The 18,083-nt window shown below is 45.4% G+C and overlaps 1 protein-coding gene across 2 annotated transcripts in view; it reads right to left on the minus strand.

Moving 5' to 3' along the window:
* The window catches only part of Fry (FRY microtubule binding protein), a 393,490-nt gene that overhangs the window by 80,925 nt on the left and 294,482 nt on the right, over positions 1 to 18,083 (minus strand). For both annotated transcript variants that reach the window (XM_052168890.1, XM_052168888.1), the window contains 9 exons: positions 17,301 to 17,392; positions 16,869 to 17,041; positions 15,036 to 15,196; positions 14,264 to 14,374; positions 12,314 to 12,468; positions 10,616 to 10,715; positions 10,243 to 10,414; positions 2,183 to 2,439; positions 891 to 1,037 (listed from right to left, as the gene is read on the minus strand). In XM_052168890.1, coding sequence (XP_052024850.1) covers positions 891 to 1,037; positions 2,183 to 2,439; positions 10,243 to 10,414; positions 10,616 to 10,715; positions 12,314 to 12,468; positions 14,264 to 14,374; positions 15,036 to 15,196; positions 16,869 to 17,041; positions 17,301 to 17,392 — 1,368 coding nt within the window. The remainder of the gene's footprint in view (positions 1 to 890; positions 1,038 to 2,182; positions 2,440 to 10,242; positions 10,415 to 10,615; positions 10,716 to 12,313; positions 12,469 to 14,263; positions 14,375 to 15,035; positions 15,197 to 16,868; positions 17,042 to 17,300; positions 17,393 to 18,083) is intronic.

The following is an 18,083-nucleotide window of genomic DNA, read 5'->3' on the forward strand; positions in this document are numbered from 1 at the left end:
ACAAGAGTCACCTCAGCACAGTGTCTCTTCACAGCACAGAATAGTAACCAAGACACCTCCTCTCCTCTTTGTCCTTAGAAACAAATATGTTTCAGTCGTCTGTAAAGTCTTAAGTTTTAAAAATGACAATATCAATGTGTCACATAACTGCAGGCCTCCAATGTCTAATCTGCAGCGTGGCTGAAGCAACTCAGAACAACAGGAAGTCATAAACTCACACGCCACACAGAGAAGCCAAGGGAGTCTGTTAGGAACCGCTGTGATTCTCCATTGATCCTTAAGTAAAAACAGATTATACCACATGCATATCTCTGCTCTGCTTTCTCTCCTATCACACAATTTAGAAAAGAAAAATCTACTTGGGGGTTGGAGAGATGGCTCTTTGTTGAAGAGCACTGGCTGCTTTAAAAGATCAGAGTTCAATTCCAGGGTGCTCCACATGTCAGCCCAGTATTATTAGCCGCCCACCCCCATCTCCTTACCAGGGGGGATCTGTCGCCCTCTTCTGGCCTCCATGAGTACTGCATGCTGCACATACCATGCAGGCAAAAAGTCATGTACATAAAATAAAAAAATAAATACTTCTTTTCTTTTAAAGAAAAGAAAATCCCTTTTTATTTATTTTTTGTTAGTACTGACTTTTACATTTGACCTCTTTCCTACTGGTGCTGTTTATAGAGGATGCTTTGGTAACCGTCAGGAAAATAATCCTCAATTCGCAGGTGTCTGTGTCCTGGGGCAGAAGAGCTTTTTACGCATCGCCTGGGTGAGCCCCCAAGGGAGTCGCAGGATTTGGAAACCAGACCTCTGTTGCAGTACAGAGCATGAGCTTCGAATGGCAGGGGAGCCCCAGCAGGAATCAGCGTCCCGGAAGTCCGCGTGGCACTTACATAGGGCAGGAGGATGGTGTCGCTGCTGACCCCGCACAGGCTGATGAGGAACTGCAGCGTGACCCTCAGGTTGTTACTCCACGTCTCGTTGTTGGCTAGAGCGTTCCAAGCGTTCTCCATTTCCGCTCCCGGGACTTCGTCTCCATACTAAGTCAGACAAGGTTAAAAGCAGCCCACGTGAGTGTGCGCATAACACAAACTACTGGGCGGGGGTGGAAATGACTATTTGATAAAAACAACATTTTGGGATGGAGGGCAGCTTACAATGCATAGATCAGTTATATAAGTACCCATACAAGCATTTTTAAAAACTGTAGTCCATGGTTTTCCCCAAGATATGTGAAATCTATGTGATATGTATATTTTTATGTATGTATGTATGTATATATGTATGTATGTATGTATGTATCTGTCTATATATCTATCTATGTATGTATGTATCTCTATGTTTCTATGTATTTATGTATATATCTATGTTCCTATGTATGTATGTATCTATCTAGTCTATGTTCCTATGTATATATGTATGTATATATGTATATATGTATAAACCTATGTATGTATATATGTATGTATGTATGTATCTAAGTATCTATTTATCTAATATTCGCATCATAACCCCCCATTTTTTAACTGCAGTGTGGGGCATTTGAACCCTGCCTGTGTTTCCTACACTCAATGCAAGAATTCTTCTCTGAGATACATCCCAAGCCCTCATCAAAATCATTTTTAAAATGCACCAATTATTTTTATTTTCTTATTTTTTATAGCAAATGAGGAAGGGCAGGTTTATCAGCTCCTGTGAACCTAAGCTTACCTATTTATACAACTATCGTAACTCACAAAATTATTAGATTGTATCCAAAACTAGAAAACAGGAATAGAATTCAGATCCTCTGCAAGAACAACTAAACCAGGTATATAGTACCATGAATACAACATTATCTTTCTTCACCAAATACTGAGGGGATAGAAGGAAGTTTACCCTGGCAATATCAAGAACGTCTTTTCCTTTGGTTGTTGTTTGGAAACAGCGTGTCATGTAGCCCAGGCTGGATTCAAGCTCACTAAGTAGCTGAGGATGGTCTCGAACTCTAGACTCTCCATATAGCATCGTACACATTTTTAAGTACAGAGTTCAGTGACATTACGTGTCCAGATGTACACCCATGGAGACCACTTAACATGCTGTGTCATTTTTATGATAAACATTCCTTTCTTGGGTTTGTGGCAAAGGTTTTGTGAGGCCAGGGCTTCCCTGCTGACGGAGCCATGCTATATGAGGGAGGTACCTTGGCTGTCATGTACATGAGGTTATTCAGGACCAGAGAGGTAGCTTCCGGAGAGCCCCAGCCATTCCCTTTTAGCCCGTGAGAGGCAGTCACTTCTCCTTCCCGGTCCTTGACCTCATCCTCGGGGCTGCTGGGACTTGACCCCGGGAGGAGGAGTCTGCTGTCCACCAGTTCAATGTTGTGCAACCACGGCAACAGGTAGGTGAGCATGATCTGCCGTCCGTTTGGGTGTGTCGTGGGGAACCTCTGGCTCACCTCTGAAGAGACAGGGCAAAGGACAGTTACACCCTATTCCCCCCGAAACAAACTGACCAGGAACGCAGGTTTACTGACCCAACAGTAGTTTGCATTTAGGAAAAGGATTGCTATATAGGGTAGCTATCCAGGACAGGAGCAAGAGGCAGGGCTCCCCCTTGATCTTCTCTGCAGGAAGGGGGCAGGGCAGGCTGCTAATCACAGACTGGGCACAGACTGAGCTGAAAAGCTCACGAGTTCAAACACACCGTTAGTGGAAAAAGAGTAGCAGAGTGTATAAAATGAAGGACTGGGCACCTGCAGGACATGTGCAGAGTCCTGCTTCACTTTATCGGGCTGCATGCAAGCTGTGTGGCTCATGCTGTGTGGCGCGGCCGCTTAAACAACCTCCCTGGGCTTCCATCAACTGATCAGGAAAATGAGATCAACCCCTGTGCTGGGGTCTCACACACCGCACAACAGCCAAGGATGGAGACCCCAGCACACTATGCTGATGGTGTCAGCCCAGCACCTGTTTCCTAGGAGGATCCTGAGCAGTAATGGGCAGGGTCACTCTTCCAACCTTGTGACTTACGAAGTGTCTCCTATGTGAACTGGTTGTTATAAATCAAGATGTGGAGCCCCACAGCAATAAACGCACTTGTGGTGTCTCTTTGGCCACAGCCAATTACGTGGGAGAGCTACCAAGTGCTACATTTGACTCTATAAGCTACAATTCTGAAGCTCAAAGCTCTGTCGCCATCTTCTGGCATCCATGAATATTGCATGCACAGGGTGCACATACACACATGCAGGCAAACACACATTCAGGCAAACACTCACCCACATAAATAAAAATAAACAAATCTTAAAAAAAGAAAGGGTCGGGTGGTGGTGGTGTGCACGCCTTTAATCCCAGCACTTGGGAGGCAGAAGCCAGGTGGATTTCTGACCTGATCTACAGAGTGAGTTCCAGGACGGCCAGGGCTACACAGAGAAACCCTGTCTCGGGGGGAAAAATAAAAAAAGAAAACTCCAGGTCTGCTGTGTTTTAGTTTTGTTTCAATAATGTCTTCTGCAAACCGGGAACATTTTTTGGTTAGTACTGATTGACCTTTTACATCTGGCCTCTTTTATACTGGTGCTGGATTTGAAAACCAGACAGGAGGCAAGCGTGTGAATTTCAAATAGCGAGGAAACCCTGGCAGGAAGGAGCTCAGCCTCATCATGGGTTACTTTCTCAGTGGTGTTTCTACATCACTGCGCTGGCAACAATGTGGCAGTGTATGCTCTGAATAATGCTGCACAGTCAGAGCTCAGCTGCACAGTCAGAGCTCAGCTGCACAGTCAGAGCTTAGCTGCACAGTCAGAGCTCAGCTGCACAGTCAGAGTTCAGCTGAACAGTCAGAGCTCAGAGCTCAGCTGCACAGTCAGAGCTCACCTGCACAGTCAGAGCTCAGCTGAACAGTCAGAGCTCAGCTGAACAGTCAGAGCTCATCTGAACAGTCAGAGTTCAGCTGCACAGTCAGAGCTCAGCTGAACAGTCAGAGTTCAGCTGAACAGTCAGAGCTCAGCTGCACAGTCAGAGCTCAGAGCTCAGCTGTACAGTCAGAGCTCAGCTGTACAGTCAGAGCTCAGCTGCACAGTCAGAGCTTAGCTGCACAGTCAGAGCTCATCTGAACAGTCAGAGTTCAGCTGAACAGTCAGAGCTCAGAGCTCAGCTGTACAGTCAGAGCTCAGCTGTACAGTCAGAGCTCATCTGAACAGTCAGAGTTCAGCTGAACAGTCAGAGCTCAGCTGCACAGTCAGAGCTTAGCTGCACAGTCAGAGCTCATCTGAACAGTCAGAGTTCAGCTGAACAGTCAGAGCTCAGAGCTCAGCTGTACAGTCAGAGCTCAGCTGTACAGTCAGAGCACAGCTGCACAGTCAGAGCTCAGCTGCACAGTCAGAGCTCAGCTGCACAGTCAGATGCTCAGCTGTACAGTCAGAGCACAGCTGCACAGTCAGAGCTTAGCTGCACAGTCAGAGCTCAGCTGAACAGTCAGAGTTCAGCTGAACAGTCAGAGCTCAGAGCTCAGCTGCACAATCAGAGTTCAGCTGAACAGTCAGAGCTCAGAGCTCAGCTGCACAGTCAGAGCACAGCTGCACAGTCAGAGCACAGCTGCACAGTCAGAGCACAGCTGCACAGTCAGATGCTCAGCTGTACAGTCAGAGCTCAGCTGCACAGTCAGAGCTCAGCTGCACAGTCAGAGCACAGCTGCACAGTCAGAGCACAGCTGCACAGTCAGAGCACAGCTGCACAGTCAGATGCTCAGCTGCACAGTCAGAGCTCAGCTGCACAGTCAGATGCTCAGCTGTACAGTCAGAGCACAGCTGCACAGTCAGAGCTTAGCTGCACAGTCAGAGTTCAGCTGAACAGTCAGAGCTCAGAGCTCAGCTGCACAATCAGAGTTCAGCTGAACAGTCAGAGCTCAGAGCTCAGCTGCACAGTCAGAGCTCAGCTGCACAGTCAGAGCACAGCTGCACAGTCAGAGCACAGCTGCACAGTCAGATGCTCAGCTGTACAGTCAGAGCTCAGCTGCACAGTCAGAGCTCAGCTGCAGTCAGAGCTCAACTACACAGTCAGAGCACAGCTGCACAGTCAGAGCACAGCTGTACAGTCAGAGCACAGGTGCACAGTCAGAGCTCAGCTGCACAGTCAGAGCTCAGCTGCAAGTCAGAGCACAGCTGCACAGTCAGAGCACAGCTGCACAGTCAGATGCTCAGCTGCACAGTCAGAGCTTAGCTCTACAGTCAGAGCACAGCTGCACAGTCAGAGCACAGCTGCACAGTCAGAGCTCAGATTTACAGTCAGACGCTCAGCTGTACAGTCAGAGCTCAGATTTACAGTCAGAAGCTCAGCTTTATGGATATGCAGTGAGGGACAGTAACACCTTTTAGTGCTATAAGAGAATCAGTTTTATCCAAGGAGAAATTAGGAAGCACGGTCCCATGCCTGCAGGACTAGCCAGCATGGGTCATAACCTTGCTCACGGTGTTCCTAGCTGCTAAGTCATAACCTCGCTCACAGTGTTCCTAGCTGCTAAGTAACAGAACAAGGCAGTAGCCAGAAATTACTCCACACAGCCCCTTGGATGCCTCCAGCAAAAACTTTAATCGCCTTAGCCCCTGTTCATAAAATTAAAGTTATAAGCAGATGACACTACGCTATTGGGCCTTTACATAGGTGGAAATTAAAAATAGATAAATTTTTCTTCTTTTAATAATATTTCTTTTATTACATTCTTATTATGTTTATTTTATTTTATGAATATTTAGGTTGTGTGTATATGTGTATGTATGTATATATGTATGTATATATGTATATATATATATGTGTGTATGTACGCATATATGTATGTATGTGTGTATGTATGTGTGTATGTATGCATATATGTATGTGTGTATGCACATATGTATGTATGTATGTGTGTATGTATGCATATATGTATGTATGTGTATATGTATGTATATGTATGCATATATGTATGTATGTGTGTATGTATGTGTATATATATATGTATGTATGCATATATGTATGTATGTATGTATGTATGTGTGTATATGTACCACATACATGCTTGGTGCTCACAGAGAGTACCACAGAAGTTAGAAGGTGGCACTGGCTTTGAACCCAGATCCTCTATAAGAGCAGTCAGTGCTTTTAACCACCGAAGCATCTTTCTCTATGTGTAGGTGTCCATGCCCTGCACATATGTACTGGCTAGAGGGTAATTTTTGTAGAAGCTGATTCCCTCTACCACACGGGGCTCAGAGATCAAACTCTGGTGGTCAGACTTGTGGCTTTGCACAGTTACCCACTGAGCCATCCGGCTGGTCCCTAGAGTATTTGACTTAGAGCTGACACATTACGATATGCCCTGGGTGTGACGACAGACACTTGCATCTTACTGCCCCGGAGGCGCAGCTGCCCTGCTGGGAGACCGTTCACTGGTACAAGCTGCTGTGCCAGACAGGGCAAGAGCAGCTCGGCTTCTCAGGAGTGTGGTCAGCCGGAATACACTGCATATGAATATTAAAGAACCCCAGGGTGGGTGTACAGTCAATACTATATGCACGGACACATTAATATATATGTAATAAGAGGTCACAACTTGTATAGGAGTTGGGGGGCGGACACAGGAAGACTTGTATGGGGAGGATGGAGATAATATAAATTTATTACTAATGTTATGAAATTCTCAAAATAATTTTTTGAATTGAAAAAAAAAAAAAGAGTTCCTGAGCCTGGAGAAGCTCCTCAGTGACAAATTACACTGACAAATCTCAGGGGCAAGGGAGAAAGTGACACTGACGGCACCAAGCCGAGGACCTTGTCAGAGAATGACTTCCGGTTTAAAAAATACAATTTTATTATGGAAGAGCTGTTTGTGCTCCATGGGAAAGACCTGTGCTTGAGAGAGAGAGAGAGAGAGAGAGAGAGAGAATCCAATTCCAGAGAAAGGAACATTAAGAATGCCTATTTTTAAACAATGCCAAGTTCTAACAAGTCACAGAAGCTTATTTATTACATCGTGTTCCGGATACAAGGACCATGAAGACGGGGTGTCGGCTAGAGTTGTCAGGGAAGGCTGATAAACACCTCGGATTGTGGAGATGTTTGTGAAGAGAAAGGAAGATGCCACAGATGTTGAGTCAACCCTCTGGAAGATTCTTAGAGAAAATAAGTAAAATGCGGGTGCCTAGGGGATGTTCCCCAGCCTCTCTGGGCGGGACCCAGACATCTTGTCTGGCTGCTCGGATGTAATTAAGTCACCTGAAGTTACAGGCAATAAAGCCTCACCACAGGGTCTGCGACAGGCAGCGCTGGCAGCTTAGGAATTCTCGAGGTCCTGCTACTGTTTCCAAGTTCTTTTCAAAGCTTCTTCGTAAATCAAGAGTGGGGGTTGCTTAGAAGAATGTCGAAGTGGTTCAATGTTCTTCTCGGGGCTTTGCCGCCGAGCCTGGATTTATCTCCCCTCTCCCCAGCTGTCCGCTGCCCCCCACTTTACCAGCTCCACATCTCAGCTAATAAACTGGCTCCAATCTTAACTCTTCCATGAATGCTCCTCTCAGGCTTGCACCCAGCCCCGCCCAGCCCCACCCTAGCCCCGCCCAACCCCACCCTATCCCCGCCGTCTCCTTATAGGCTATTGCAATCTGCTCTCTGCCCTCACTTCCCCTTAGAACCCTGACATTCTGGGGCGGCTCGCCTTGAGGGATGAGCATCACCCCTTCCTTCCAAATCCTTTTACTTATCCAAGTTTCCGTGGAGAAAACTGCCTCCCGGATGACTGACTCCCTCATGACCCCCCCCCCCCCCGTCACACACACACACACACACACACACACACACACACACACACACACACAACACTCTTCCAATCCCCTCCCGTCCCTTCATCCTTATTCAACAGGTGCCTGTTGAGGGATTCCCTTTCTCTCCATTCTTTGCCACTCCTGACCTCCCATGCCTTTCCTCTTGCCTTCCATTCTCAGCTCAGGACTGTCCACGAGGCCCTACCCTAGCATCCCAGGCTAGCTCTCCGTGTCCGCCTTGCTCACACCCCTGTGCTGGGCTAGCTGGGTGGTCATCACCATCAGTCTTCCAGGCAGCACATCCGTCTGGGAACCGCCCCCAGCAGCTCTGGCCCCGCCCCCACTTTCCCCTCTAACTGGGTAACTGTGCCAGACCCTTATGACGTCATTTCCTCCTTGCCTTGTAGCTGCCCCTCCCTTTCCCTTTTTCATTTAATGGTATTTTATGACAGAAACTCAACCATTCTGAAGCTTACTTTCTAGTTCTCAAACTTAAGAGGATCCCCTGACCCTGAAAAGCTACAGCTGGTGCAGCTTCCGTTCTGTGGCTCTAAGTTTTTCTTTTATACTTTATTATTTAAAGCATTTTTTTTTTAATTTAAAAAATTTGAGGGCTGGAGAGATGGCTCAGCGGTGAAGAGCACTGACTGCTCTTCCAAAGGTCCCGAGTTCAAATCCCAACAACCACATGGTGGCTCACAACCATCTGTAATGAGATCTGACGCCTTCTTCTGGGGTGTGTCTGAAGACAGCTACAGTAATAAATAAATCTTTAAAAAAAAATTTGAGCATACTCTTCTCCCCTAAGTCCTTCCAGATCCCTTTCCCCCTCCCTATCCATGCAACTTTAAGTTCTTTCTCAAAAAAACTGAAAACCCAGTACGACAACAAAAACCTAATATGACAGCACCCCAAACCATGATCCCCTCCCCCACCCAAAAAACAAAATTCTAAACTGTAAATAAAAACACACAACTCCCCCACCCCTGCAGAGTCCGTTATTCCTGAACACGAGGCCTGTCCAGGAGTTACTGATACACCCTGTGTCATTCTGTGGGAAAAATTTGATTTTCCCTTTCCCAGCAGAATAAGTGAGTTCAGTTGTTAACCTTTAACCTAGTGGTTAGGTTTTCACTCACTCACTCACTCATGCATTCATTCATTCATTTCATTTAAAAATATAACCAAATAAAATATAATAATAATATAAAACAAAATCTACCAAATTGAATTTGGACAAGGCAAACCAACAGAAGTAAGAGAGCCCAAGGGAAGACACAGGAGTCAGATAGTCATGTTTGTCTGCTCAGGAATCCCATAAAAATGTGAAGCTCTATTACACTAGAAACTTCCTGAAATATATACGCATATGAAGGCAATATAAGTAAAATAACAGGAGAGACAGAGTCCCAGCTTGCCATCTCTCATCACCACATGAAGCTTCTAGTACTGAGACTGGAAGACATCTAACTGGGTTGTTGGCCAAAGAGGACCCACAGGATGACCACACAACCCAGGCTGTTGCTAAGACCATAGGTTGCTCTCCACAAAGCAAGGCCCCATCTGCAAGACAACATCTGCAGAATTCACTGAAGGTGGAGCAGTCAAGGCAGTGCCCACATGGCGCCTTCATCCCTGTGGAGGTCCTGGAATCTTTGATACAGGGACATACTCGGCATATTATCAAAAGAAAAACATAAATACCAAGCCAGTCAAAAAACCCTTCATCTACAATGGTGTACTGCCGGCAAGATAAGCTGGGGCAATGGTGGCACAAAGTTTGCAGGTGTAACCAACCCATAGCTGATTCGATTTTAGGTCCATTCCATGGGATGGAATCTATACCCTATCTAGTCTCAGGTGACCAAGGACCTGAAACTAGATAGCCCAGAGACCTCTAATAAAACCAAATAACACTGGTCTAAAAAGAAAAACAAAAAAGAAAAAGAAAGAAGAAAGAAAAGAAAATTTGTAGTGATAAACAACTTCCAATGACATTCTGCTATATTCATAGATCATTACCTGGCTCAGCCATCATCAGACAGTATGCAGAGAGTGAGAGGCCTTGGAACACACACACACACACACACACACACACACACACACACACACACAAATGTATATACACAGCACCCATGGAAATCTGTTTACTGACCTAAGAATCTTTTGCATTTGTCAGGAACATATTTATACTTATATTGCTTTAACTAATCATATTTTTTTTCTTTTTAACATTTAAAAATATTCTTGAGGGGCTGGAGGGATGGCTCAGTGGTTAGGAGCATTGACATTCTTCTACAAGACCTGGGTTTAAGTCGGAGGACCCACAAGGTGGCTCACAAGTATTTGTAACTCTAGTTCCAGGGCATCTGGCGCCCTCATCTGGCCTCTATCAGCATTACAGTCACATGGTGCACAGCTATACAAGCAGGCAAAAGACCCGGACACATAACTAGGTTTAGCCCTACCTGAGAAGAGGGGAAGGGTCAGCTCGGGGTACATCCGGGCCAGTTCACAGGACAGAAGGGCTAGTGACATGCTATAGAGAGGTGGCAACGGTCCGTGTGTTCCGTACAGAATACTGCCGGGTCGTTGTTCCGCCACTTTCTTGGAGTGCACAAAAAGCTTTGCTTCGAGGATCTGCGAAGAGGAGAGAAAGGAGCTTTAGAGTATCATCAGGACGCCTCAGGAACGTTTGTGGCAACACGGTGAACGCGCTTATCTCCACACTGAATCGGTTAACTGCTCTGTCCGGAGAGCATCTTCACAGGACACGCAGAAACAGGTAACTGCATCCTGAGCCCAAGGATGAAATTCCCCACGCGTGGGAATGGTACTCACCTGCATGAGCTGCATGGAGACCTCGTAAATCTCTCTGTTGGTGTCAGAGGCCTTGAAGAGAACAAGGTTCAGTAGTGTCACTATGTCGAAGGGGTAGTTCCTGGGGAAAGAAGAAAAATGCAGTGTGGTTATAAGACATCCTGGCTCGGAAGCTCGACACGTCTGGGTGGCCCTTGACTTGTGTCCTTAGCAATGACACTGCCCTGTCTTTATTTACATATCTATTTTGCTTTTTTTTTTTTTTTTTTGAGACAGGGTTTCTCTGTGTGGCCCTGGCTGTCCTGAAACTCACTCTGTAGACCAGGCTGGCCTCGAACTCAGGAATCTGCCTGCCTCTGCCTCCTGAGCGCTGGGACTAAAGGTATGCGCCACCACCACCCAGCTTGCCCTGTCTGTTTTGGAACTCATTTATTCATGTATTTGTATGTGTAAGTATATGCATGTGCATCACATTGATGCAGGTGCCCGGGGAGTCCAGAAATATTGGATTCCCTAGAACTGGAGTTGCAGGAGGTTGTGAACTCCATGGCGTGGGTGCTGCATACTGAACTCAGGTCATCTACAACACATGCTATTAAATGCTGAGGTGTCGCTCCAGTCCCTCCATGGAACTTTAAAAATATAAACCTCTACTGTATTCTTTTTTTTTAAATTTATTTATTATTATATCTAAGTACACTGTAGTTCTCTTCAGACACACCAGAAGAGGGCGTCAGATCCTCAGATCTTATTACAGATGGTTGTGAGCCACCATGTGGGTGCTGGGATTTGAACCAGGACTTTAAGAAGAGCACTAAGTTAAGAGAGTTTATAGCTCTTTTTTTTTTTTTTTTGGATTTGGTTTTTCAAGACAGGGTTTCTCTGTGTAGTCCTGGCTGTCCTGGAACTCACTCTGTAGACCAGGCTGGCCTTGAACTCAGAAATCCACCTGCCTCTGCCTCCCAGAGTGCTGGGATTACAGGCATGCGCCACCATCGTCCGCGAGTTAATAGCTCTTAACCACTGAGCCATCTCTCCAGCCCCCTCTACTGTATTCTATTCTCCCTGTCTTCTAATTCATACGCTCTCTCTTAGGAGTAGTTTATGTAACTTGGAGAATTTTACTCTAGTTATGTCAGTATTACTTACTAAGCTACAGTGCCAGACAGCTTCATGAACTCGCTTGTCATATAACAAGGACAGTGGCTTTAGAGGCATGATCTCTGGGCTGGGGTGTGACTCCGTGGTGGAGAAGACTTTCAGCATGCATGAGAACATTTTCAAACGAGTGCAATATTCAGACTCCAATGCACCATGCCTCCTTTCCTCAAGCTTCTTGAAGTTTTGAGCACAAGGGATTTTCGGGGTTTGATTTGTAGGCAGCTGGCTTACGGGCTCAGCGCTAACACGTCTTGGGACACTTGTCCACATAGATGCCTTAATTTCTTCAGTGTATTGTTTTTATTATTTTCAAATTTTGCTTCCATACTCCAACATGACTGTTTGGGCACCTCAAGGAAAGACAATGTGAGGAGTGTCTCCCAATCAAATGGACTTAGCAATGTCACGGAAACTTAGAGTGGTTAGCTTATCTGAGAGGACACAGAAGCCTTTCTGGGCTGTCACACTCTGGAGATAACTGCTGAGCCGTTGTCCTAGCATCTCAGAAAGCACGTGCCGTCACCCTTGCCACTAAGCACCAACTGCGAAAACTCGTACCTGTTTCCACACACGGTCGCTATGGCTTTGAAGCAGCCGGACGCAAGCTGGTAGGAACCTGTGTAACATCGGTCAATGGCCCAATTGAAAAGGTTTATCTGGTCAGGATTAAGTTCCAGTAGCAACATGACGACCTCACAGCCAAGCTGATGAACCTGAGGACAAGGAACTTATCAGCCATTCTAGAGAAATCCATACGATCAAACAAAGCTAATACAGGTCAGGCGAACAACCTTAAGTGGGGTGAGGTGGGGTTGAACACCCATTTGGGTTGATCTTTGTGCCTCGAGCTCTTCCCTAAGGGGTGCAATACTGCCATGCCTCCAAGATGCAGGCTCTGCTGAACTCTGCGGGGTGGGGGGCGGGGAACACCTATCGCCAAGATGGAGACTCATTCCCCTCAGAAGGTAATGCTGCCTGCCTCTCTCCGAAGTCATCCACTCTTCTTGGCAATTGCAATCAGGCCGAAAAGGAAGGACATGGCTTTTGTATCTCCTATATCCATCGTCTGGGTGTGAAATGCCCATAGGCTCAGGTTTTAACACTTGGTTCCCAGAGCGCAGGCTTTGGAATGCTTAGGAGGCGGGGCCTGGTTGGCGGTCTCTAGGGGTCCTTGAAGGTCAAACCTAACCCCGGTCAGTCTAGCTTTCTCTACCTGCTTCCAGGCCCACGCCACCCGAACAGACTACCAGAGTCACCTGGTAGTCAACCTAAACGACTACCAGAGTCACCTGACAGCCATGCCTTCTCCACCATGGCAGACTATAATGATTTTCTTCTCCCTTAAATTTTCTCCTTAAAATACAGTTTAAAATGTTTGTAATTGTAAATACAATTTTTATTTTAATTTTATTAATTAATTAATTAATTTATTTATTTATTTATTGGTTTTTTGAGACAGGGTTTCTCTGTGTAGCCCTGGCTGTCCTGGAACTCACTCTGTAGACCAGGCTGGCCTCGAACACAGAAATCCACCTGCCTCTGCCTCCCAAGTGCTGGGATTACAGGCGTGCGCCACCACGCGCGGCTCAATTTTTATAATTTTAAAAACTCCCTTAAAAGGTATTTTTGTCACAGGAGCGTAAAAGTTAGCAATATAACGTTTGTTGTTATTAAAAGTTCCCCCTAGTTAAATACTGCCCTATTTTTTTCTGACTCAGTTAAGCTGTTTCTTAAATTAACATCTTGCGATGAACAGCCTACAGATTACCAGCCTTTTCCCACCATACATACAGACACACACACACACACAAACACACACATGTATATATGTCTGTATTTATATCTCTTCATTTTAAGCACAGCTTTATTTACAAACCACACATGTAATATTTTCATGTTTCATTTAAAGATACTTTGCAGTTACCACTGTTACTTATTTCAATTTGCTGTCTGTCTGGAAGCATATTCTGCTTTAGAAGACTGACGTAATGTTTAATTATGTGTATGTGCCTGTGCACGAACTCTGTTTGCAGGTGGTTGAGTGAGCAGTGGGGGGCACTGATCCCCCGAGTCACAGGCGGCTGCGAGCCTCCCGGTGGGTGCTGGGGACTCAGTCCAGGTCCTCTGCCCGAGCAGCAAGCACTCTTTGGTGCTGCACTTTCTCTCTCCAGACCCCAGGAAGTGCATTTTAACGATGTTTTAATTCTCATTCCTAGTTTAGTGATACTGAGTATAAGGGTTGTTTTCAAGTTATGTAAACTGTTTTGAGACTTACTTTATGACTCAGTTTTTGGTCAATTTGGTTAAATGATGCTGTACATCCCACCACAATGTTTCTAAGTACATAATAATAATAAAATATATAAAAATGATAAGTAATATATTATGTATAACATATAATAATAAGAAATATATCCAAACTTGTGTGACTATGGAGAAAAGGTGGTAATGTGCATCGTGCTAACCTCAAACCTGTTGGGAAGCAAAGCCTTCTTGACCCGTACTTACTCGTAAATCTTGACAAGCGAGAATATTGTCAAGCCACTTATACAGGTAGCCGTCTGGAGAGAGGCCGACATTGTCAAACACAGGGCCACAGCACAGCACAGCCGACATTGCCTGAAATCAGAAACCGGGAAACCTGGAGAAGGAACCACAACAACCGGCTTCCTGCTTTCTCTGCTTCCTGTGTGGGTGGGGGAGACCGGCACCTGTCTGAACCTTCCGCTTTCCCACGCCTGTGAGCCCCAGCTTCCTGTGAACCCCAGCCTCCGGACGCTGTAGGCAGAAATAAACTCAGTCCTCTCTACGCTGCTTTTGGCCACGGTAATATAGACAGAAGCAATACAAAGTCCACACTGCTTCTAACTGGAAGGTTTTTCACAGTGTGGATGTCCAGGAGAGGATGAGACAAACAGGGGGTGTGGCTGTTGACTGATGGTTTTTCTCCTTCTTAGACTGGAAATTAAGTAGCAATATAGTAACTTCAGGGATATATAAGCAAAACTGTTCTAGCCCAGAAGAAACACTGGATTAAAGCAGGAACTTGACACAATTTTACATTTTTGTAATTGTGGGCTCCGCTGGCGTGCTTACATATTTACCCACACCTTCAGTTATGCATTTTGAATTACTGAACTTATATTCCCACACGTATGTATACAGCCATTTGGATTTTTACATCCTTACCTATATTCTATTGTTTACGACTTATTTTAACCTTGTTTGTATGCCATGGTTGTTAGCTCAATGAAGGAGACCGCCGAGGTCACAAACCAACCTTTAAAGCACAGTACTGGTATCTTGTTATCTGGTGGTTTCGGTCACTGTACCGATCCAGCGGCGTAAACATGATGCTGAAGGGACCTGCCCACTGGCTGAACAAGATGAAGAGATGGTGCCGTAGGCTTTGTTGGGGGAAGAGAAACCTTCTGTGATGTACTAGAGAGAATAACACAAAACCAGTGTCTGTTATTAAACTAGTATTAGTCTATATTAGACTGAATACATAATTGTAGCACTATTGAATATTACCCTCAAGTTTCGGGGAAAAGGGAAAAAATTCCAATACTCCTGAAGTTTTTTCTTTAATTTGTAATTATGTTTTTCTGTATGTGGCTAAGTGTACATGAGTGCAGGTGCCCACACGGGTCAGAAGAAGGCATCGGGTCACCTGAAGCTGGAGTTACAGGAAGATATGAGCTGCCTGACACAGGCACCGGGTAGTAAACTTGGATCCTATGCAAGGGCAGAACCTGACCCCGCCTCTCCATGCCCAAGAACCAACTCTATTTTCCTAAGCTGAATTCCTTTGCTTGGAGCTGGGAATAGAACCTGGGGCTCTGCGCATGCTCAGCACATACTCTCCCAATGAGCTATCACACCAGCCAATAACTCCCATTACAGAAACTTGACTTTTTAAATAAATTGCAATACAGGTTTTCTTTCTGGGTTCTCAATCTTCCTCACACCAAGACCTTCTAACAGAGTTCCTCATGTTGTGGTGAGACCCCAGCAATAAAATTATTATTGTGCTGCTACTTTGTAACTGTAATTTTGTTCCTGTTATGAATTATAAATATCTGACATGTAGGGTATCTGATATTTGACCCCCAAAAGGGGTCTTGGTGACCCACAGGTTCAGAACTGCTGGTTGAAATGATCTTTTCACTTTTATGTGTATATAGAATGAATTTTTGTGACCACTGTTCCCTGTTGTTAGAGAGAACATAGTGGAATATAATATATGCTATTTCAATAAGCATGTGTTTCATATGACCAAGGAAGTCAAGCTTAAATTGTAGTTTAAAGCTTCTAACAGCTGCGGTGAAGCAGTATAGTTAAAAACATCAAAATAACAAACTGGCACATTTGCCGAGTTGTTTTATAATTAGACCCAAAATTTATAATTCGAGTAACTATACCAGGTCAAACATCCCCTTTGTCTCGGATGCCTCTATGGCAATAAAATCATGTCTATGCTTATTGTGAGATGGTATTCTGTAAGATGTAGCAGTTAAACCAAAGCAAACGCAAAAGGTACTCCGCTCTACAGATGTCTAGTTAGCACAGACATCTGGAGGAAAGTGGCTGAGATCAGTTTAGCATAGAGGCCAAGGAGACACTGGCACATCTGGGATCTTTCTTCTGCATTTCTTCCTCCCAAATGATCTCAGTTCATTTTCAGATCAGAACTAGAGCCAAGATAGAAGTGGAAAGCCCAGTGAGGTGGTGGTGGTGGCGGCGGTGCGCGCCTTTAATCCCAGCACTTGGACGGCAGAGGCAGACGGATCTCTACAAATTCAAGGCCAGCCTGATCTACAGAGTGAGCTCCAGGACAGTCAGAGCTACACTGAGAAACCCTGTCTCGAAAAACCAAACAGGACAAAAGGGTCAAGTACAGCACTTAATGTGATTCCGACAGTTAGGTTGGTGACTCTGCTACGCCGAGGTGACCTGTTTTCATGTGTATTTCCAGTGTCTCAGAATAAACAAAAAAACTGCCCTAGAGCTCTATGCAGGCGCCTAGGAACCAGGAAAGAGCAGTGGGGGGCGGGGGTGAGGGGTGGGGGGCACGAATGCTTTACCCAGCCCAGAGGAAAGGGTGGATCACCTGGAACACACTGAATCAAGTTGGCAACCATGGCGCTAAAATGCGCTCGAATGTCTTTGAGAATTTCGACCTCTTTGTCATTTTCGGCTTCTAAGAGCATGCGGGTCAAGTCCACGTATTCCAAGAACAAAGCTCCGAGCGCTAAGGTATCTCGTTCTAAAGCTCCATTTGTGCTGGAAAGGAAGGAAGGATGCTTTCAGACAAGTCACGACAAAGGGCGGGTGCTTAAGTGAGGACCGGATCGACGGTTGGTGGGTTGGTGGGTTGGCGTTCGCGGGTTGGCGTTTGCATGGCAAATCTGGCTTCTACATACATTATAAGGGGGTATGAAGAAAGATAAGGGCGGCTTACTAGAATCCTTGTCGAAGTGATACATTTAAAAGAACAAGGAGATGTGGAGAAGGAGGCTTTGGCTCAGTCCTCTAACCTCACCTGTCACTTATCACGCCTGCGTCAGCCAGAAGTTCGAATATGCGAAGCAGCTGCAACCTCAGCAAATCTCTCCGTTCTCGGCGCTTCTTGTTCTACAGAAAGCGGCAACACCACTTATAGTCACAGAAAATACAATGCGAACTTTATGGCCTAAATTTGAAAATTTAGTATTTTTCAAGTTTTCTGAGCATAACAGAGATGCACTGTCCTTTCTTCCTGACAGGTGGGGGTAAGGCCAGTTATTACAGGCTGGAAGGAAGACATTGTAAGCCAGCGCCTAAGAATGCGTAAGACGCGGGGCTGGAGAGATGGCTCAGTGGGTAAGAGCACCGACTGTTCTTCCAAAAGGTCATGAGTTCAAATCCTAGCACACACACATGGTGGCTCACAACCATCCAAAAAGAGAAAAGACATCTGATGCTTTGTTCTGGTGTCTGAAGACAAGTTACAGTGTACTCACATATAATAAATAAATAAACCTTTAAAAAAGGAAAAAAAAAAAAAGAAAAAAAATGCGTAAGGCTCAAGTATTGAGCAGTACACTGGTCTGAGGTGCTGTGTCTGCTGAGAGGCTGAGCTTAGGAAGCCACTGGAGAGGGCTCCGGAGGCTGATAGACTCAGTCTCCTCAGGGAGCGTGCGCTGTTTGATCTCCAGACTGTTAAACCTCTGCTGCTACTTTTTTTAAAAAATATTTATTTTATGCATATGTGTGTTTTGACTACATGTATGTGTATCTTGTGTGTGCAGTGGTTCTAGATTCCCCAGAACCAAAGTTAGGGATG

The sequence above is a fragment of the Apodemus sylvaticus genome, chromosome 22 (assembly GCF_947179515.1).
Source record: "Apodemus sylvaticus chromosome 22, mApoSyl1.1, whole genome shotgun sequence".
Taxonomy (NCBI): Eukaryota; Metazoa; Chordata; class Mammalia; order Rodentia; family Muridae; genus Apodemus; species Apodemus sylvaticus.